Below are 23,247 nucleotides of genomic sequence, written 5' to 3'. Positions count from 1 at the left end.
ATAATTTTATTGTGTTTGTTTGTTTTAAAACCGTCTGTTTTTCTAATTTTATTCTATCCGGTGTTTTCAAGGTATACTTTCATTGCAGCTTTTAAAAAATGAACATGTCATGCTATTTTATGTAAACTGCTTAGTTACACTTTTTGATTAAGCAAGTACATACACCTTGCTAAGTAAAAATGAATAAAATAAAGACCCAAGGGAGTTCCATTGGTACAGGGATATCACTGAAAAGGCCTCACCTCCTGTTTAATTGGCTCTGCTGAAAGGCCTACAGGCAGAACCTCTATGGCCAATCTTAAGGCCTAGACAGATTGATATGTGCTCAGCTAGTCCTTGGATGTGAATCACCTTGAACTCCCAATATCTTCTTCGGCAATCACGCGTAGACAAGTAAGATTGTCTTCCATAAACACGGTTTTAACAATTCTGGATCTACACGTCCTTCCACAGTGGGGACATAGGTTTCCGGGTGGGAGTTGATCATGGTGTGGATCTGCCAAGCGTGCCTTCCTCTTAGCACGTTTCTCCCTTGCGTCCTGAGTTCTAGTGTCTTCAAAGTCCATGACACCTTTGGTAAAGCCTGTTCTCCAACTGGAGCACTTGCAGGCCAGTGTTTCCCAGTTGTCAGTGTGTATACTACATTTTTTAAAAACTCTTTTGTTGACCACCAGTATTGCGCTTTCCATTTTTAAGTTCGGAATAGTTGCTTTGGAAGACGATCATCAGGCATCTGCACAACATGACCAGTCCAATAAAGTTGATGTTGAAGAATTCATTAGCTGCAGAACAAGCTGCCTTGAGAAAAGCAGGGTAAAGATATTCAGAAATGAATGCGTGAGCAAACAAACAATGAGTACGATGCTACGTGGACCAGGCATCTGATTTAGGATAAAAGCAATTCCTGGACTTGGCAGTTGGCGTGTGTTTGCACCCTGCAAGCATGTCCATGCCTCATCTCATCAGCTGCATGTGTTTGCTCCCTTAGCCGTGGAGATCAGATCCTGGAAGCAGATTCGGTCAGTTTACGTCATGCGGCTCTGAGCGAAGCGTATGCCATTTTGAGTGAATGTGGCCCTGGCCCAGTTAGCCTTATCATTAGCCGCCATCCCAACCCAAAGGTAAGGAGACATGCAACCTGGGCCATTACTGTCCCACTCCTTTATTATCCTCAAATGTCTGAAATAGGTGCACATGTAGAAATACTTTTTTGCAGCAGGGCATCCGTGCATCTTCATCCAAATGTGTCATTAAGCTTAATTCCCAGCAGTTCCAGTTTAGAGGAGTTTTTTTGTGACCCTCTTTAAAATCAATGGGAGTGTTGCTGCTAAAAGTTTCCACCCAGTGGATTTGAACCTATCTCACAACCCCAAAATAGAAGTGCTAGTTACCACCTTTCTAGCCCTGCATATTTCAGAGAGCAGATTTGCTTACATTTCCTCTCCTTCCTACAAGGCTCTTCTCCATCCTGTATCCTATCTCTGTCCTATAAGATAGGGTGTAGGATGGAGAAGGGCCTTTTTGGTGTTGGCACTTAAGTTGTGGAAAGCAAAGGCGTGGCGGGCCTTAGACTGGCACAGCTATCAGAGGATTGCCTAGTGTGTTTTGACCAGTGATCCTCCTCAGGAGCAAAAGGTGTCCATATTTCCTACTCATATATCCTACTTCTTGGAGGAAGTTGTTTTAGTTGGTGTACCAGAAGAGGACAGGTTTGTTCTTCTCCCAAAAGCAATGCTGGGAAGGAGAAGGAGTTTCCATTGAATACAAACTGCTTTTCCTTCCTTGAGCAAGGTGCTCTCCCGCCTCCCAGCAGGTGATGGAAGCATGCTTTGTTGTTGTTTGTTCCTTTAAAGTTCTGCCATTATCCACTATCCACCTGGTGTCCTGTCCAGTGTCACACATGGGGCGAGTGGGCATGACTCCCCAAAATGTCCTGGCTTGCCAAGTTTGGCCTATGAGCCAAAGGTTCCCCACCCCTGATATAGGAGAACATCCTTCCCCAGGAAATTCCACAAAGCCCACTTCTGTAGCTTGTAAGTAAAGTCCTTCATATTTCAGAGAGTGCCTTGTGTTTTGGAGTGGACATTTTTCCATTATTTTGCAATTGGCTCTTTACAGCTTTTTAAGTTTCACTTCTGTTGAACTTGTCTAGTTTTACATGAAAACATTGTTTATTTTAATTTTTGCTTGTTGAAAGCATTTATACCCTGCTCTTTAAGCCCAAAAGGCTCTCAGTGCATATTAATGACGACGATACATGCATATGCATATACAAAAGGCATCCTTCTTTAAATATCCATGTTTTTATAGCTAATCTACATTCCATCACACAGAATATTTTTGTTACCATATTACCTGGTATTCGGGGGTTTTATGTCCTTCCAAAACCATTACCACAAAATATATTTTTCTCCCTTTTTTCATTACTCTGAGTGAATGTGACATTAAAACCTCATTTAAACTGCTGAGTTTGCTTTGGGGTTAATTCTGTTCTTCTCTAGTCAACGAAGTTCTGATTTCTGACCCACCTACGTGCCTAATTTTAATTCTCGAAAGATGCATTTGATTTCCACTGGCATTACAAACCACAAAAGTTGATTGTGCATTTCAATTCCTTTCCAGCTCCCACATTTAAATCCAAACACTGTACAGTATATTGTTTATTGGGAGTAAAAGTATCCGAGGCTTGGGTGGGCAGTTAAAAAACAAACCCACAGACCACTGATTTCATTTTGGCTTTAAAAAATAAGTATGGATTTTATTAATGTGTATCTCAGAGCATACAAAATAATCTACAGCCAGACGGATGTGGACACGCTCCTTGAAGAAGCACAGTGACTACTTGCCTCCTTGACCCCTTGACCATATGCGCTTCTTAGAACAAGCCATAGGGAGTTGACTGGGTGGGTCCAGGGAGGGAGTAATGCCTCACTGAAGAAGGGGGAGGTACCATCTGCCTTGAAGTAGGCTGTGGTACAGCCCCTTCATAAGAAGACCACCCGAGAACCAGGAGTGTTAAATGACTTTGGCCCCAGTTGCAAATATCTCCTTTCTGGACAAGGCTCTTGTTGCAATTCTGGCATGGAGGAAGCTGATTATTTCCATCTATTGCAGTCTGGCTTCAGGCCTGGTTATGGCACTGAAACTGCCTTGGCCGCTTTTGTTGGTGACATTTATCAACATGAGGGAGAGAAATGGGGAGCGGGAGCTGCAATCCTGCTCATTCTCCTTGATTTCTCTATAGCTGTTGCTTCTGTGGACCTTCTGAGGGTGGGGGTTAGGGGCGCTGTACTTCAGTGGTTCTGCTTCAACCTCCAGGGATGTGGGTGATGTCCTGTCATGTGGCTCAGCGTTCCATATTGTCCCCTTTGTTATTTACCATCCACTCATCTGCCTGGGTTGCCCCAACCACTCTGAGCAGTTTCCAACAGAATCTAAAAACCACACATGATACACCAGACATTAAAAACTTCCCAATACAGGGCTGCCTTCAGATATCTATGGAAGGTCATAATTGGTTATCTCCTTGACATATGGTGGGAGGGCGTTCCACAGGACGGGCGCCACTACTGAGAAGGTCCTCTGCCTGGTTCCCTGTAACCAGTTCTCACAATAAGAGAACCACTGAGGAACCTTGGAGCTGGACCTTGGCGTCTGGACTGAAAGATGGGGTCAGAGGTGCTCCTTCAGGTATATCAATATGCAGATGACATCCAGCTCTCTCTCTCTGTTCCATCTGAATCAGGAGAGGCAGTTGAGGTGTTTAGACTATGTTTGGAGGTCATGTTGGGTTGGATATGGGCCAGTAAACCGAAGCTGAATCCTGAAGAGACATTGGTGTCCAAAATTAATTCTCACATCCAGGAGGTGAGGAGGTAGCCTGCCTTGAATGGGGTTGCATTCCTCTGGAAGGAGCAGATTTGCAGTTTGGGAGTGCGCCTGGTTTCAGGTGGCCTCTGTGGCTAGGAGCACCTTTTTCCAGCTTTGACTGGTTTGCCAGTTGTGGTGCCTTTTGGACAAAGCAATTGTACTCCATACTCTGATAACTTCCTGATTGGATTATTGCAATCAGCTGTATGTGTCCTTGGAGATTACTTGGAACCTTCAATTTCAACATAGCAGACAGATTATTGGCTGGGGTTGCATTTAGATATAAAAATATGTATAATAAATAATCGAGAACCAGAAATCTTGCAGTGAGCATCCTTTGCTGTATAAACTTTAGTGTACTTTTTTCAACTTCACGTTAGGTTTCTGAACAAGAAATGGATGAAGCCATTGCCCGCACCACTCAGAGAGAAAGCAAGGACGCTTCTTCCCCTCACACCACAGGTATGAGCTCATTTGCTTTTAACACTGCATCCTATTGGTCTGTTATTTACTCCAGAGGTCGCTAATGTTTTTGGCCGTATGGGTGCACTTGGAATTTTGAGAGAGGGTCATGGGCACTGCCCTCTCTGGTTAGCTCTCTTCCCCCTCAGGTCACCTTCCTCTCCCACTTACAGGGGGAAAGTTCACATTCCCAGGGGTTCTGGGAAAAAGTAGGATTAAAACAGGCCCTCTTCCATTTCTGTGCTTTTACATGGGATGAAAAGCACGACAAAAGTGCTCTTTATCTAAGGCATAAAAGGTAAAGGGACCCCTGACCATTAGGTCCAGTCGTGGCTGACTCTGGGGTTGCGGCGCTCATCTCACTTTATTGGCCGAGGGAGCCAGCGTACAGCTTCCGGGTCATGTGGCCAGCATGACTAAGCCACTTCTGGCGAACCAGAGCAGCACACGGAAACTCCGTTTACCTTCCCACCGGAGCGGTACCTATTTATCTACTTGCAGTTTGATGTGCTTTTGAACTGCTAGGTTGGCAGGAGCAGGGACCGAGCTACGGGAGCTCACCCCATCGCAGGGATTCATACCATCGACCTTCTGATCGGCAAGTCCTAGGCTCTGTGGTTTAACCCACAGCGCAACCCGCGTCCCTATCTAAGGCATAAATCCTCATTAATTTTTATATACGACAAAACCATAGACAAAAAAACGATTAGGCAAAGTAAGGAGAATTGTAGCTGGGCCATGCCAGACACTTCTTTAGGTAGATCCACTCAGTTATTTCCACAACACAGTATCTCAAAAGACTGGCTGTTAGATTCTCGCCTCTTCCAAATATTGAATATGATTTGTTAGATGTTACTTCTCAAGGAGTGGGGCTCCTTACTCTGGGGCCCTGAACAGTCACATGTTGTACATTGATCCCCAAGATATTGAAACCTCGCCTTACTCCCCACCATGCACAGACTCCAGTTAGACTGATAATAATGGCTTATGTGCAAATAGTTTTTCAATCTGAAATCTTCACTGTCTAACCAAATTGTATTTAACAGGGAATCTGCCCAAAAGCCCATCGCCTAGTGTGAAGTCCAAACAGACAGAAGCCTCCTCACCCTTGAGCTGGACAATGAAGCGTTTCTTGGAGCCAGGGAGCCGGGTAAAAGAATTAAAATTCAACAATATGATTTGTGTTTTGAGTGTGAACTTCAATGGATCATTATATTGCTTGGGGAATGTTATGTATTAAGATAAGTGGCAGTTCTCACTCAGGGCCACCAGTATGTAAATGAAGGATTGAAAACTGTCGCTCCTGATTGGTTAGCTGGTTGTGAGTTGTTACTGTTTCAAGTTACTTAGTATTACATAAAGCAGCCAGCTAGGTTGCAGTCAGTCTGATTCCAGGAGCAGTTCTAACTCCTGAAATAAAGAGATGTGAATCCAGCAGAGCTGTGTCCTTCATCCATCTTTTCCACTATTCAACAGGGAAAATCCTGGAGCTTCCTCACACACATATCCACTTTTGTGAGCATTCTAGGGAAGTGGCTAAAAATATAAAATGGTTAAAACACCTTCACCAACCTCCCACAATCCAAAAGCCCAGCCCCTCAAACATACGTTGACTGCCAACACACCATACATCAAAAGCCCATGTCTTCCCCCAAAGAATTCTGGGGATTGTAGTTTACTCCTCACAGAGCTACAGTTCCTTTCACCGTTGACAAACTATTGTTCCCAGGATCCTTTGGGGGAAGTCATGTGCTGCAGCTCTACCCTTGAAGCTGTTGTGGGAAGGGGAGCCAGCATAGAAGAGAGCAAAGATGTGTTTTTCCACCCTCACCTCACACCGGGTAACAGTGTGCCAGAGCACAGAGGGTTGTAGCAAATGTAGCTTGACAATGGAACAAGTTATGTATTAATATAAGAAGAAGCCTGTTGCACCACACCAAAGGCCAATCCAGACCAGATTACTGGTGGCCAACCAGTTGCCCATGGGAAGCCTGTTTTAACCTTTAAAAGCTGGTCAAAAACTTTTACGTGCTGCCCAGCTAATGCAGGCAACGAAGAAAACACCTTTCCATAGCGGTTAGCTGCTTTTCTCTGACTTTTACATGTTTGTGGTTTTTATTGTCTATAGATATTCTTGTTGTAAACTTTTTTTAAAATAATTTCAAAAATATATATATGGCACTGCTCTAATTGACCACCCTGCCCCCCTGGGCTTTATTTCAGCAGGGATCCATCAATTCTGAAACGGAGTTTTCCCAATACTTCTTACAAGACGGAGCAAGCCAGCTGTCACTTTCAGAGACTACAATAACTGGCTCTAGCGATGAGGAGCCGCTCCGGCCAAAGAGTGGGAGCAGCTCCTTAGATGAATGTTTTCCTTCTCCTGGTATTCCAGGTAAGCCAGGGTGACAATGCATGGAACCTGAAAGATGTTTGACGGTTACTCCCTTTGTTACTGCCTTTTTTATGCATTGTCTTGAGTTTTTGGCTTGGAAGAGGATGAGGATATCGGGCTGTATCCAAAGTAGAGCAAAGCAACATCTCCCATCGGCATGAGGATTTCTTCTTGTGCAACAGGACTTCTCACCTTCTTTCCCCTGCAACCCCTAAATCTATTTCCCCAACCCGTCAGATGTCAGGCTTCAGGGAATTAGCTCCCCCCCCCCCGTGGCAGTAGATAAGCAGAACAAGGGAAAAGGAGTCTTCTTACCAGTTAGAAACTTTAATAATGACAGCGAGAGAACAAAGAATCCATCTCCTAGAATGGCGGTGCTCCCAATTAAGGATCTCATTACATCCCCATATCTACGTCACTCCTACGTCATGGAATCTGAGCTTGCCCCCTCTATGCTTTGTGTGCTTTCTGTTCAGCCACTTTATGAGCTCTTCTTGACCTTGGGGAGAGCGAAGGAATGCTTGCCAGAGACAGTGAACCTGTTAACCCAGTGTTTCTTCTCCTAGCTGTTCCCCATCCAGAATTTCCCAGCTTCTGCCTTCTGAACTATGCCCCTCTGCAAGCCGCTGTTCCAAATCTTTACTGTCCTCCTGCTCCTGGGAAGATTCAGGATCAGGGGGAAGGGGAAGGCTCCCACCATTCCTCCTCAGTGCAGCCCTCCTCAGCACAGTCCCTGACATCGGAGCAGATTTGGGTAGCACATGGTGGTGGGGGAGGGGGAAGTCTTGTTGCACTATCAAAAGTTCTTGTACTGGTGGGACTTGTTGGTTGGCTACCACCAATTTTCTGGTGGTTGTTTTTTTTTTAAGTCATTAAGTTGCAAAATCATAATCTCATGCATTCTTCCTTAGCTACCAAAGAATCGGGCATATGCGATTCACCGAGTAGTGGAAACAACTCACCCGGTCCCTTCAATAAGCAAAGGGAGAATACTACCCGGCACGTTAGCTTCAGCGATAGCCCCAAAGGTCCGCGTACCTCCTTCCAGAGGCAGCGGAGACTTGCTTTCTATGATGGTGACGCAAGCGACGAGGATGAGTTTTCCAAGCAAGATGGCGCTCGACTACAAAGGGGACCAAGACCCAAAGGCCAGAGGAAGGCAGAGGGCAACTGTGAGCTTGCCATTGCAACTTCTCCTGTCAAAGGCGGCTCAACAAACCCAGAAAGAGAACCAGGGACAAACTTGCACAACGATCCAGCTGCCGCTGGCTTTAGGGATTCGTCAGACAGCGCTGCCGAGCACGCAGCAGACTCCCCTTTCCTCCCGGTCAAATCATTTGATTACGCGAACGTGCCTGAGCTTCAGCCGGGTCACCTGAGCTTGAAGGAGTTTCGGGAGGTGCAGCTGGAGTCCAAGAGATCCCCTAAGCTGGAGCACAAAGCCGTCACTCGAGTCAAAAGCCTGATGAGCATCGAATACCATGGCATCCCGCGGCAGAAGAACGAGGAGCACAGCGCTTCGAACAGAGCTAGCGGGAGGATGCTTCCACATCTCCGGAAGAGCGAAACACAGGAGAGTCCTCTTTGGCAGAGCCACCCGGAAGCAGTCACCTTAACTCGGAATGAAAATGAATCGTTTGGGCTTGACCTGGAAATCCATGCCATCCCCTTGCGTGTCGTGATAACAGGCTTGCGGCCGGGAGGAGCAGCTGAAAGGGTACACGCTTTGAATTTTCCCTGCTTTTTGCGTTTCCTGATAGGATATCAGTACTGAAGGAAGCTCAGCATATGCAAGGAAATTTAGGGTGCTGTTAAGTCTTATTGAGCATTGAACTCAGCAGGGCTTCCTTTTGAATAAACATATATAGGGTGATGCTGTTAAAGAGTTATATTCAGCGGCAGCGTTAATTTTGTGAGTCTTCCAGTTTCCTCAACCCCTGCAAAAAGATGCTGTTATTAATGGGAGGTCTTGGCAGCGCATACCTATCCTAGCTGGCTTCAACTAAAGAGTCAATGGGGGAAATACACTGTTCCGAACGAATCCATTTTTGTAATTGCAGCAGTGATCATTGCCGCTCTGCCAGTTTTGCGGGATGAGTGATTGGAGCCGTATAGAGAGCAAGTCGTTTAGAAGCAGAAAATATTAAATTTTTAAAGGCCCATAGCTTCTTGAGAGGGAAGAACAACTGGACTGCCATTTAAGTTTAAAAAATTTAGCTCGTGATTGTTTATTCATCTCTTTTACCTAGGCTTGTGGTTTTCAAATTATTATGAAGAGGGCCCCCTTTTGGAAGCCAGCAGTAACTCATCGAAACAAGAAACAGAGGCATCTCATGGCATAGGTGGCATTAGTAAAAATAAAAAGGCAGAATTGTGAATGATAAGTTTATCTATGCTATTAGCCATGCCAAACCTGCTCTGCTTTCCTTTGGACCACATCAGAAAGGCGGAGAGGGGGGTCTTGTCATCCGGGCAGCCCAGGACCTCCATAGGCTTCGGCACTGTGGAAAGTCACTTCAGTGCTGCTAACACCGTGGTTTGACTTCTCCCCTGGAGGCTCACACCATTGTCTCTCGAGACAGATGGATGCCAACATAGCCATGATAATTTGTAATATTCTGTGTTCAGAGCCAGCCTATCTTGAGTTCCAGATGGTGGGGTCAAGTAATAGGGATAGTGCCATTGTCTTCCTGCCTGATTTTTCAGCTTCTCCAAGACATCTGGCTGGTGGCTGGCTGGTGGACACCACATGCCAGAATAGTTGAGTTCTGCAGTCTTGATCTGGCAAGGTAGTTATTGGCTGCATTCAGGTGTAACAATAAAGCAGGGGTAGACAACATAGTGCCCTCCAGAAGTTCTTGGGCTGGAAGTTCCATCATCTCTGACCATTGGCCATGCTGACAAGGTGATGGGAGTTGTAGTCTAACAACATAGAGAAGGCACCATTTTGGCTGCCCCTCTGCTAAACCATAATAATAAATAGCTTTATTCTGCCCTCTGAATTGTTTCCTCTGATAGCACCCCTAACTGCAATTTTAACAGGCGTCTATGGGGAAGCTGGTTCCAGGAGATGAGATCCTTGCCATCAACGGAGTCCCGATCCATGGGTTCTCTTACGAGGAGGTCTGCCAATACGTACGAGGTCTCCCCACATCCATCACACTGGAAATCCAGAAAGCTGTTGCTGGTAAGAGGTTTGCTTCCCTTTTGGTACTGCAAGATTTAGCTGGGGTAGGCGATCAGTAAATCTGTGCAGTTATATGCTGTATATATATTATCTAGGAAAGGAACGAAAGAGGGTTTTAAAAAAGAAGAAGCATAAACCAAAGCATCCCTTTGCTGTTACACGGGGAGATACAGAGAAAATGCTTTGCTGTTTTTTCCTTACAGTCTAGCAAGAATCAATTTTATGAAATAAGCAACATGACATTAGCAACTGCCCAATAATAATTTTTTTTAAAGCAGATAATAGCTGGGGTGGAGCGGAAAGACCCAAGTCAGGGAGAGGACAGCTCCAACCCTTTCACTCTTATCACAGTGTCAATCTAGATTGGGGCCCCCACTACAGCTGCTATTTGCATTGAGAGGAAATCACTGGTGGGAACTTTCCTTTGGATGCAAATAGAAGCTGTTCTGGAGTGTGACCGTGACAGAGGCAAAGGGTTAAAAGCTTCCCCCATGCTGCAATCTCGAACAGAGGGTGGAGGACAGCTGCTATTTACTTAAATAAATTTAAAAATCATGCAATTGCTATTTGGAGGAACAATGTTATGTATGATTTGGCCCCCAAAAGCTTCCACACGTGCATGCCAACATAGAAAAATATCTTCAGTGGTACTCACTTGGGGGCAAAAATGAGCTCCACACCAGTTTCTCCAATGTGCAAGTTACACCTTGTTGTCAATAAATTGCCTTACAGTGGGTCTCCCAGTCTACAAGTGTTAAACCTTCCACTATTTTACAGCAACAAAATTTACACTGAGGCTGCAATCCTGAGACTTACTTTCCTGAAAGTAAGGCCCACTGGACATAGTGGGACTTGCTTCTGAGTAAACTTGCACTGGATTGCACCGTGAGAGTCAGATGCTGCTCCCTGGAGTGATAAATATACGCTAAGAACATAAGAGCCCTGGAGGATCAGACCAAAGATCTATCTAGTCCAGGAATCCTGTTTCCAGCAGTGGCCAATCAGAAGCCTCCAGGATGCCCACAGGGTTGGGTTAGGGGCATGAGGACAATAACCCCTTCCGCTATTGCTCCCCAGTGATTTGCCATTCAAAGACTGACCTTGTAGCATGCCCACAATAGCCATTTCATGAAATGAAACTATTTTCTTTATTTGTTTAAATCCATTCATTCGTTTGCTCGTGGGTTTGCATACTGCCCTTTAACATCAGCATCCAGGGTGCTTTACAAGTAAACAGATGAAATGTGACAGGACAGAATAAAAATACAATCCAAAACCCAAGAACAGTGCTTTAAACCCACATGTTGTAGCCAACTCAGTTTTACACAGAGTAGACCCACTGAAATTAACAGATCTGAGTTAATCAGATACTTTACTTCAGTGGGACTGCCCTGGGTATGGTTAGCATTCAATAATTCAATACAAGCAATATATTTTTTTCTTTTTTAAAAAGAAAAAAGGCTGACAAATCTAAAGTTCTATGTATGGCCCCAGAAGGGTAATCTGTAATGCATTTTAGGCTTAGATGATCACAGTAGGTAACTTTTTAAAGATAATAATAAAAACAACATTCAGATAAAATTAATTTGCAACTAAAGACTATGATAAATCAGAATTGCCTCAAGGGATGTGTGAAAGAGCCATCACAAACTAGAAACCACACACAGAGTCTCCATAACAACATCATGTTTATCAGTGGCAAAATACATTCATTGGTCAAATGTATTTGCACATTCAGCTACATGTGAAATAAATGAAGAGAGCTTTTATTTACAAATGTAAAACAAATGCTTTTTTTTAAAAAAAAATGCTGCACGGGCTGTTTAGGCAGCGCTTCAACTGAAGTGGAACACAAGCTGATTGCTGTTCATAGTGACCATAGGGAATCCCTCGATATTCAGCCCTGAAATCCTATGCGCAGTCCCATAAGACGTTGCACCTGGTTCAGAGGCACTCCAGAGGTGCCTCTGAGTTCTAACTTTCCTCACATCAGGCCAAGATTTCCAAACATTCCTTCCAAGATGGCAGCTGGGTTAGAGAGGAACAGATGCTGGCTCAATGTAACAAAAGCTTGCTGGCCTGCTTGACAAGGTCAAGCCTGCAATCCTATCCCTTTGGAATATGAAAATACTATTCATAGCACCGTTCAGACTTCAGCAGGATGCATGGTTAAAACAGAGAGGGGTTTTGTTGTGCTGGAGGGTTAAACTGCAAGTGTTAAGAGACTTAAGGCAGAAAATAAAAATCGGGAAACAAAGAAATAGAATTAGTACAAGAAAAGAGCCCAGACTATTAACTGGATGACCCCGTTCTGATCTTAACTTGGCTTTAAGCATCCTCCCCCTCAAATGGCCTGCCTTATAGGGATGTAGCCTTATAAGGGACGCGGGTGGCGCTGTGGGTAAAACCTCAGTGCCTAGGACTTGCCGATCGTATGGTCGGCGGTTCAAATCCCCGCGGCGGGGTGAGCTCCCGTCTTTCGGTCCCAGCTCCTGCCCACCTAGCAGTTCGAAAGCACCCCTAAGTGCAAGTAGATAAATAGGTACCGCTTTATAGCAGGAAGGTAAACGGCGTTTCCGTGTGCTGCGCTGCTGCTGGCTCGCCAGAGCAGCTTCGTCATGCTGGCCATGTGACCCGGAAGTGTCTCCGGACAGCGCTGGCCCCCGGCCTCTTAAGGGAGATGGGCGCACAACCCTAGAGTCAGACACGACTGGCCCGTACGGGCAGGGGTACCTTTACCTTTACCTATAGGGATGTTGTAAGGACTACTAAGAGATAGCAGATGTGTTGTGAAATATACTTTTAGCACTTTATAACATATTATGTAAGTATTTACTTTTAGTTGGATTATATTACCACTATCTGCGAGCATGGTGAAAATTGGTTGAAAGATTCCTATCCATCACTGGACTTCGGCTAGATCTTTAAAAATAAAAACCAGACACTTGTGTACGGTTTGCAATATCGCCTACTTTAGAAGCTGAAATTGGTTCTTTGCTTCCTTCTTTGTGCAGCTACGAACCGATTTGCAAATCTCCTTGTATCTTCGGAGGCAGATGAAGCAGTTCAGAGAAATCCAAGCAATATTCTTATGATCGAAGAAGAGAGGAGCTTTGCAAACCACCAAGGACCTTTGCATGGGGGCAACCCCGATTACGTGGCAGAAGGGACAGCATTGCCATCTGATGCAAAGACCAATGCAACACCAGCAGACTCCTTCGAAAGCAGCCATGCTCAGGACAGCACTGTGGTACCATTGAGAGACATGGATGACTTCCTTGGCAAAACACCTTCCTCTGATGAAACAGGTGCCAAGTGTTCATTCATCAGGGACAGGTGTGCCAGGGAAGATGCAGATGGGAGGGGAGAAGATTCCTGTTCTCATTCTGGAGCAGATATAATTAAGAATGACCTTCCAGGTAGGACTCTGAATGATGCCACTAGCACTCAAGAAATCTTGGGGTTTTCTGTCTTGGATTCCATTAACACGAGCAAGATTTTCACTGTGAACCAAACCCGTTTGAGTAACTATTCCAGGAATTTCAGCAGTTTAAACAAAGACACCCTGGCTGGGATGGAGAGGAAAGTGAACACTGTCCCCAAATCTATGTATGCTACCGCCGAAGATTCCAGTTCAGACACAGAATCTGTAGCGGAGACTCCCAGAGCTTCCCCCTCGCAGCCTGCTTGTGACAATCCCTTGGAGACCCATAAGGCAGTTGAGTCAGACGAGGAGCGAGTTGAACTTTGCTGTCTGAGTAGTGAGCAGCAACAGTTTCCTCAGGAACAGCTGGTCCCACCTACCCCCAAAGTATTTCGTCATCCACCAGAATGCAGTCCTCCAAATGGTGTTTTACAGACTGAAATCAAGGCAGAAATTGGATCGCTGGAAGGATCCAGTGGGACAGCCTTATTAGAAAAGCCACATTCTCCAAGGCACTCCGGAGCAGAACAGGTGGCTCCATCCACAGCCTTTCCTTCTTCTTCTCAGGTTTCTCCATCTGGGATTGATAGGTTAGATCACAGCAGTGCAGTTTGCTCTTTCCATGACAATGGCCCCTTAAGGAGAGGAGAGAGAATAAGCATGGAAAGCAAAGAAAGGCTTGCGGGGGCATGTGAGGCTTCCAAACAAGATGCCCAAGACATGCACTTGTGCATGACGAAAACCATAAATGGCTGGGACTGCAATCTGCTTGACAAAGACCAACCCAATAAAAAGGAGCCATTGCATACAGAAAAGGATTTAGCAGCAGATGATGGCAGTCATATGGCTGGTTGCAATTCTGCCCCAACGAAGAAAGGAACCAGTGACTCGAGCCACTTGAACAAACCAGACAGCCATCCTGTGAACTGTACATCACAGAGAACAGTCAACAGTCCCAAATCTCCCCTTTTGACAAAATCGAAAGATCTGAGTAAGGCCGCTGCTGCTCACGAATTGCCAGGAAAGAGTGAAAAGGCAAATGCCTCAAAATGTCCAAATGTCAAAATCCAAAGTTCTGGCCAGTGCAAAGTGAGCACAGTAGTCCCACATAGTCCCTCCTCTTCCAAAAAACTGCACCATGAAACTAGAGGGATTCCCCAGAAGAGCATAGCAGAAACTCTTTCAAATAACCAACGGAACAAGCCAGGGCCAAAGTTAAAGGGTCTTATCATTAAAAGCAAGTCCAAGACTCAGTCGGATGCCCCGAGTGCTGCACCTGCGAAAACCGGCAGCCCTGATCCGAAGAAAGCATCCCTTCCCTTCCAGTCGTCACCCAGGCTTCTGCCAAAGAAAGGCACATCGCTCCATAACTTGGCCACACATTTGGAACCACCCAGCAGGAGCCTTTCGATGGGCTCCAGGATTCTTCAACAGGATGAGGAAAATATGCCATGTTCAGCCGTGTCTCCGGAATCGCCTCTACCTTTGTCAAACGGCGACAGGAGCAGCGTCAAAGCCAAGAAAGATAAACCCATTAGCAGTTTGGAACTTGGCGATTCTGGAACGGCAGAGAATCCTGCGGAGGAAAAAGATGCAGAGGTCACAGGTCAGGTGGTTCTAAACAATGACACGAGAGGTACATTGGATGAACACCACGCAAGAGAAAACCCTTCCCAAATAAATACAGATTCTGAAATGACTGTCTTGAGTAACAGGACGGAAAACCGTGGACTGTTGAATCGTGATGGGTGTGAAATCAAGCCGTCGGGATTGGATAACCCTGAGCCTTTTAAAAAAGAGTCTTCAAGCCTCCTTTGTTCCCCTACCCAGCAACCCCAACCAGGCCAGGAAATTCAGCGGACTTTCATTGAAGTGAGGCTGTCTTCTAGCTCCTTCTCACCACCCTCATTGATTCCCGAGTTGCCTCTGGAGAAGGAGGAAGGACACGCTAGGTTGGCCAGCAAACCAGAAAGCAATGTTCAGAACATTAGGCAGAGCACCGTTGAGGAAGAAAACATGCACAATGCATTGAAGCCTGTGACGAGGACGTACTCAGTGCCTGCCCAACTATCGAATCATTTGAGGGAGGACAGCCATGTTATGGATTCGCCGACACATTGTGTCCAGGATATCCTGAGCAACGCTTCAGGCGAAAAGTACCCCCATTCAGAGTTGGGCATGCTAAAAATTGTCCACCTCAGTCTGATGAATGGCACGAAAGATGGAATAGAAACGCCTCACAGCGCCCCCAAATCAAACAGTCAGGAATTGCCTTCGACCAGTAGCAGCAGCAGCAGAATCGCGGACAAATTGAAAACCTGCAGGAGGAATTATTACTATTATGAGCTCAACTGGCCACACGATCCCGTTTCCTCTTTTTCCGTGAAACAGAGAATTAAATCGTTTGAGAACCTTGCCAATTTCGATAGGCCCCTGGTCAAAGCGATAGACATACACTCCACCTCGTTCGGCTCAAAGCTTCCTATTGGTAGAAGGCTGTCAGGCGGTACTTCTGCGGTTTCGGCTAGCAACATCAATGACCCCGTCCAGGCGCTGAGACGTAGTTTGAGTTCCTATTGTGAAAGCGAAACCCCGGCCCCCACGCAGATGACAAAATCATCAACCAGTGCGGCATTAATGCAACTGCAGCAGAATCCCTCAGAGAACAGCGAAGATGATGCTCATCCCTTAGAAAAGGGCGAAAGGTGTGGTGCTTTGGGAGGTCCAAATTGTTTGCCGCCATCGACCCCCACTGTCCGAAGAAGCAGAGCTTCAGGTGGGCACATCAGGCACGCACCCTTGTCCCGCTCTAAGATCCGGGAACTGCGGGCTTTGAGCATGCCCGACCTTGACAAGCTGTGCAGCGAGGACTTCTCTGTGGAATCTGCACCTTCTCATTTCAAAACGGAACTGGAAGTTGCCCCTGCAGCGAGACCTCTTGGCCTTCCCATTGAAACCGAATCCAGTCTGAATGAATGTCCCGGGCTCTCCAGTCTTGTTTCAGCAAGCAGGCAGCATTCAAAGGACAGCAGTCCCTGGAACAGCAGCTGCGGGACTCCTGGGTCAGCCTCCGATGACGAAGTGCTACAACACGACGCCGACCCGAACAAGACGCACTCGGGGAAGAGCTGGTCAATCAGGTTAGTGCTCTTGTTTCCATTGCACTGGTTTTATGTCGCGAGTGGGTCAGGTTCCAGAGCCTGAAAGCCACACAGCAAAGCATTCCCAGAAGTCACAAGATGTAGGGTGCTTCCGGATTTTTTGGGTGGGGTGGAGTGTGAATTAATGGACATTGGCAACAAGCTTATAGGATTCTTTCTTGAAAGGGTAAATCTGGATTAAAGGGGGGGAAATGGACTGGCATTTTGTGTGCATTGTACCCAAAAGTTGTATGCATGGGGAGCACTGATTCAATAATAAACACCTATTTGGAAGCAACCCCATATTCTGGGCTACAAACTGCACAAAAGCATAAAAATCTTGCCTCCAGGTTATCGCATTCTGTGCCACGGAAAGCGGGATTCTGCAACAGCGAGCAACTTATGCACAGCAGAAAGCTTTGCGTACTTCCTCTTGTTTTCCTAAATTTATTCTGAAACTATTTTGCATAACCTAGACTGGTTTTGCTAAGCACAGTGAAAGACAAGGGGGGCAGCACGGGGCACTGATGCCCCTCCACATCAGTCCTACAAACCCTATTCAGCTTCTTAAACTTCACAAGGCATTGCCCACATGTTTCCAAACATGTATTTGAAGCTGTAAGAATTAGAAACTTGGATACTTAAAAAAATATGTATGCAAAGATTTGTTAGAAGCTGTCCTCTGCACCATATACCGCATTCTGCTCCTTTTCAGCTCTCTTGCAGAATCACAGCGTACATCCTGCCCTGACTACATTCTGTTGCTTCTTGTTCTCCGCTGCAGCCCCAGCGCTTTTTCTATTTCTCCCTCTCCCTTAGCTCACCACGTCTCCTTCCCTGCCACAACTCCATCTTGAGGAATTGCTGTAGCACAGTGGCAGAGCGCATGCTTTGCATGCAGCAAGTCCTGGGTTCGATTCCCGACACCTCCAAGCAGGACCAGGAGAAGATTCCTCTCTGGACAGCTGCTGCCAGTTGGTGTAGAAAATACTGAATTTTTTGCTCTATAAGACTCACATTTTCCCTCCCAAAATGTAAGGGGAAATGTGTGTGCGTCTTATGGAGCAAATACAGGCTGCACAGCTATCCCAGAAGCCAGAAGAGCAAGAGGGATCGCTGTGCAGCTATCCCTCTTGCTGTTCTAGCTTCTGAGATTCAGAATATTATTTTTTCTTGTTTTCCTCCTCCAAAAACTAGGTGCGTCTTATGGTCTGGTGCATCTTATAGAGCGAAAAATATGGTACTTAGCTAGGAGGAACAATATAGCCTGACTCAGTATTGCTCCTCCGAACCAGATTTTGCAGGACAATGCAAATGTCTTAACTCCTGGCCATTTCCTCCTTTGGGAATAGAAATTTCTCTTTCTCTTACACCATTATGCAGTCTCATCCAGAGTACCCTTTTTTGCACTTGCATATTTTAGCTTGGATCAACTCCTTGTCTCCACTCTGGATCAGCAGAAATTGCAGTCGGTTCTTTCTTCAGTGACGACAAAATGCGACCTTCCTTCTTTACTCCGAGAGGCCAAAGCACAAGCTGAGGTAAGCCTACACAAGATCAAAATGGCCAATATTTTTAACTTATTTGTGGAAAAACTTAGTATTGCTTAAAGGCAGATTGAGATCTTTCATATATATTTTTAAATCTTGCATAGGAAGAAAAAGAGGTAATTTGTTGGTGTTTCGGCACCAGATAGATTCTTGAGGATTAAAAAATATTTAAAAAGGCTCCCAAGATCCCAGTAGCCAATTTGGAGCAACGTTTCCACAAGAGAGGCCCTGCTGCTATTGCACAGGTGATCAGCCAAGCTCCTTGTGGCTAGTCAGTTACTCTGGGTTCATGGTCAGTTTTGCCTGCCTCCTGTTCCCAGTAGCTGCTGCTTTGTCACCCTGACCACCATATTCCTTATGCTAATATTAGGGAAACAGTGGGAATTTGATTCAATTTGCATTTAAGGAGAAACTTGCCTAATTTGCACTTTCTAATGAACTGAAACGGAGTAATCTTTCGAAAAATTGCTGAATTTTGCAATGCAGTGCAAACTAAAGCCAAGTAAGGGGTATGAAAACACACATACTAGTGCAAGATGTGCATACGAATGCATGTAGTGGTGAAAATAACATGCCACATGTTATTCTCGTGTATTTAACATGTTAAAACATTCACATGTCATTCTTGTGAATTTAATACGTTCTAATAGTTTTTAATTCTGAATTTTCAATCATTTAATAACAGTAACGATGTACAAAAGGAAATGCAGGAATATGCAGCTGTCCCTTATGGGGATTGAACCTGCAACCTTGATGTTATCAACACCATGATCTAACCAACTGAGCTATCTCTGTTTCATTCCCCCTCCCATCCAGTTGGCAGGGATTTTGTGTGTGTGTGTGTGTGTGAGAGAGAGAGAGAGAGAGAGAGAGAGAGAGAGAGAGAGCGCGAACATTTTGTGTCCCATTAAGTTGTTTTTTGGGGTTCCCTCTTCCCTTAAGTTCCCCTCGCTTAGGATCCCCCCACCCAGTCCTTCAAACTTTGGTGTTGCCCTGAGTGTGCCGATGCCTCCTTCTTACGCACTGGGTGATAATCAGTTTTTTGCAACATTCATACGAGCCACGAAAGACTCAGATTGGAAACTGAAGAACTGATATTTTCCTCATTCTTATTGACCATCTTGTACCATTAACGACTCTGCGACTAGCTCAGAATTTCGCCGATTTAATATGTCTGCTATAAATTCCTTTGGTTTATTTGAAGGGCATCTTCTTTCTTCCCACTCTTAACATTTGAAATATTTAACAATCCCATATTTAAAAGGGCTGCTCTAGAAATCCATGCAGGGGATCCATCAGTGCTCACATTATACGCACTGCTACACTTGGGCAAAGATTTGAATCCTCCAGTAGCTCTTCTTGGGCTGCAAGTTTTTGATCCTAAACCACCAAACATCTGGCTCACAAGGGCTTTTTTCCTTTTTAAAAAATGAATTCACCCAGAGAGCAGAATCTCAGCGCCTAGCTATGTTTGTTACATTGGAGTGTATGTAATAGAGCCTTGTGGTGGGACTCTTAACATCAGAAGAACAGTTAAGGGATTTTGAGTGAAACAGGGAGGTTGCAAGTGATGCGAATTTGGCTGAAAGCCAGTCCCTTGCTAAGAGGGCTGGCTCAAGACATTTTGCTGCCTGAGGCATCAAATGAGACTACAGCCACCAGCACCACTGAAAGTTGAGTTGCATGCTACCCAAGGCCAGCCACGTTATTTTGGCATCTGAGAAAGAAAATCCCACAAGCACCTCTTCCTCTCCCTGGCAGTAAACATGCAATAATAAGTGTAATACGTCTGGGTCCAATATGCAGAGTTAATAGTTAACATGGAGGTTTTATTCAGGAGAAGCTACAACAGACACTAGTTGTGGTCCCAGTCGCAGCTCCACCCTCCCCTGTAAGGTGTGTTAAAACAGAACCAAGCAGACAACCATCTGGGTTCAAAGTGGCCACAACTTTATTGACTGCAGATGTAGGTGGAATTTTGGCTCAGGCATTGGGTGTATATCTGTTCCAGACTTCTGCTGGAGGGCTGAAACTTATTCAGGGTTGTGCCAAGGATTATGGCCTCCCCAAAACGTCGATCTACTTAGGTGGCCATCCTAAGGTTGCTGCTGGAAGCTCTATGGCCCAACTGCCCTACGCTTGGCTTCCGGACAGAGACATCCACCGAGAACCCTTTAATGGGGTACCCTGAGTATGCTGCTGGTTCTGGACAAGGTGGTGCACCGCTTCACCCCAAGGCTGAAGACTAGGGTTCCACCCAATGCCTTAACTGCCAAAGGTTGTGACAGTTTGTATGAGGAAAGGCAAAACCTCTAGACCGGCCAATGAAATTCCTTCCCAGCTATTGACAACCATAGAAAGGTTGCGAAACGCAAGGGATCAAATCTTGGCTAAACATAGAGGATGAAAGGAACAAGCAAAGTTAAAACACGTTAGGATACATGACAGAGGTGACATCTTCTTAAGAGGATTGAGGGGACCCAAGTGCGATGTTATGCAATGCCATGGGGAGCCAGGGGGTAGAGGAGCAAAACTGTCTCAGCCCCTAGGAGTTGGTGTACCTGATACATGATAAATGATTGACCTGGAATCTAATAGACGATAAGGAAGGGAGAGAGGGTTTGTTCTTCTGCCAACTGCACTGAATAGGTCTAGTATATCTGGCTTTTATGAGAGCAGCCCAGGCCCAGTCAGCCAGCAAGGCACTGCCCACCAGGTGGGGCCTCTGATTGGCCAGTTTAATTTTTTTTTTTGTTGGCAGGCAAATTTGTCCCACTGACTGGCCAGCCCAGGGAAATCCCCAAACAGTCTGATGACCAGCCAGGCATATGTAATATTGTTGCCTGGGGTAGTGGCTGAATGTGAGGGGTCGCAGCTGCCGCCCACCCATGAAAGGGGTAAGCGGTCATTTTCTGCTGGATCTCTCAGAGCTAACCAGGCTTCAGCCCTTCATACCATTCTACAGGGATCATCTCCAAACACTCACCCCCCAATGTCTTTTGTAAGGGAGTGTCTCCAAATTACCGCACTTGCTACAATAATAAATAACTAACGGGTTCGCCACCATTTCAAGTCACCCCAAATCACCTGTCTGAGGGTGGCCACCTCACTTACCCCACTTGGTAAGATATTAAGTTACCACATCAGGAAAATAACTGGACTACTAGCAATTTTCCAGGCCTGGTAATTTGCAGAGGTAGAATTTCACAAGACCTTTGCATAAAGCTACATAGAAGTCTGCTTGCTGGTGCCTTTAATACCTCAATAATGGTTGTGCAAACTCTGTTTTTTCAACTGAGTACACAAGCTTTTGAAAACAACCACAATTGTGGTCTGCCCAGCCCAGCCCCAACTTCCATTTGCCTCCAAGTCTGTATCCCTTGTGTAGGCTTCGGGCCCCTGATCTGGGCTGTAGGTCCAGGTAAGAGGAATCCTGGGAGAAGGAGACCTCCCAGAACTCCTTTCTTCTATTCCGGTACCTGGTTAGAGCTTGTTAGTCCCACGAGTTGAGCTGAGCCAGGTGGGTTTGGCGAGTTTTGCAGAAATACGAAGACTGGGTTTTGTTCCCAGCCAAAAGTAATCAAATGCACTTTTAAGTGTTTTCACATGGAATCTGTAGAGAGATTATTTATTCATGCCGGTTTGTAAAATCCAAGAACTCAAATATTTATGAAACTGAAATGCTTCTTGGAACACGGTCTGTGTCTGCATACTTTCTCACATCTGCTCTTAAGTCCAAAGTGGCACAAAGGCTGGAAAACATTATGCAATCTGTAGCACTGGCGCTTAGTCTACAGTAGGATGATCGTCAACTTCTAAATTCATCTAAAGCTCTGTTGGCGCAGTTAGGCAGGTACCGCTTGCTGGGGGCCTCCTGTCCTGCCACGTCCTGTAAACTCAAAACTGGGACCTCTCTGGAATCAGTGATTGGCTCTGTGACGTTAACATATATGAGAGAGTGCTGGAGGGGAAATAGTTAAGTGGGTTGCACAGACAGGACCCAGGGGGGTGGAGTCAGTGGGTCTATAAAACTAGTTCTGGGAGGAGTTTGTTGCGAGTTGTGGGTGAGTAGATGGTTGGATTTCGTGGGTTGGCTGGTTGGGAAAGGCAGTTGGTAATAGAGAGACAGTTAGGGCAGTGATTTCTTGAGTGTGGGGAGGTAGAAGAGATAGAGAGAGGAAAATAAGACTAAGAAAGTAAAGAGCAACGACGTTTGGAATGCTGTAAAAGTTTTGTTTGTGTCTGAAATAAAATACACTCTTCTTTATTAATTGAAAAGCTGACTGAGACTAAAGTGAATTTACCAGGGAGGACCTGGTTGGTGGCAGCGGATTAGTGGTGTACGGGTCAATAGTCCGTGAGATGACCGGGGACTCCGTGCGAACGCCACAGGCTCCATTCTTGCTGTACCAACAGGTTTAAGCCAGTCCCAGGAGGAAGTGCATAACCTTCCAGTCAAAGGGGTTGGAAATCTCTGAGCAGAATTTCCCTTTCCAGGAGGCCAGGTGATCAGAAGGAACCAGCCATCTCCTGCTTCCTCCTCCATGGCCAACCTACCATTAGGCAGATTGAGATATCCGCCTTGGGCGGCAGATGCAAAGAGGTGACAGAGCACCTCTTTTCTTCTCATTCCCAGTCTCCTCGAGTGCTCGCGATGCTCTTTTCAGCTACCACTCAAAAGAGGCTTCCAAGGCTGGCAATTTTGTGGTCCTCTTTGGATTGCCACCAGTGAGGGATAAGTCCAGGAAATGGCTCTGTGGCCTGACGGTTCCTTGCTCCTGGGCTATGGCAAAGCCACCATTGGATACAACCCAATAGCCGTGGAACAATTAAAACGAAACACAACTATGAAATTGCAATGGTTTTTAAAAGTTAAGGCAACAAATAAAATTGGCAGTAGTAAAATATCTTCATAATATTAAGGCTGGAAGCCATTGGAATGGCCTGTTGCATGTTTATTGTTAAAACATGGCTGGGCCATGGCATTAAATTTGGTTCTAGGGTTAACCCCTGAGAAGGCGTAGCTCAAACCGAATCCTGGTTTAGTTGACTTTTTGTGATTTCCTTGCAGCATAAATAAACTCAGAATGTCTTTCCCAGTCTTTCCAGAACTCCTTTAGTATTTTGAAAGTATAGCTATTTTCATTTTTTTTTTTAAAAAAACCCTTTACAGTCTAATTCAAAAAAGGAAAAAAAAATATCACCCAGGAAGAACTTCT

The 23,247-nt window shown here is 45.5% G+C and overlaps 1 protein-coding gene and 1 long non-coding RNA gene across 6 annotated transcripts in view; both read left to right on the top strand.

The window, feature by feature from the left end:
• PDZD2 (PDZ domain containing 2) overlaps positions 1–23,247 on the top strand; it is a 237,416-nt gene that overhangs the window by 203,213 nt on the left and 10,956 nt on the right. For 4 of the 5 annotated variants that reach the window (XM_080973358.1, XM_080973357.1, XM_080973361.1 and 1 more), the window contains 8 exons: positions 989–1,121; positions 4,251–4,332; positions 5,379–5,482; positions 6,556–6,727; positions 7,639–8,444; positions 9,770–9,914; positions 12,929–16,478; positions 17,902–18,019. In XM_080973358.1, the coding sequence (XP_080829484.1) occupies positions 989–1,121; positions 4,251–4,332; positions 5,379–5,482; positions 6,556–6,727; positions 7,639–8,444; positions 9,770–9,914; positions 12,929–16,478; positions 17,902–18,019 (5,110 nt within the window). The remainder of the gene's footprint in view (positions 1–988; positions 1,122–4,250; positions 4,333–5,378; positions 5,483–6,555; positions 6,728–7,638; positions 8,445–9,769; positions 9,915–12,928; positions 16,479–17,901; positions 18,020–23,247) is intronic. The other variant, XM_080973359.1, reaches the window with a different exon arrangement.
• LOC308458811 lies at positions 18,685–23,179 on the top strand. The gene is made up of 2 exons (XR_013977690.1): positions 18,685–21,958; positions 22,421–23,179. It is a non-coding gene; the product is annotated as an uncharacterized lncRNA (long non-coding RNA).

This window comes from Podarcis pityusensis (genome assembly GCF_964106645.2).
Source record: "Podarcis pityusensis genome assembly, chromosome: 11".
NCBI lineage: Eukaryota > Metazoa > Chordata > Lepidosauria > Squamata > Lacertidae > Podarcis > Podarcis pityusensis.
This window is presented reverse-complemented; position numbering and strand designations above follow the sequence as displayed.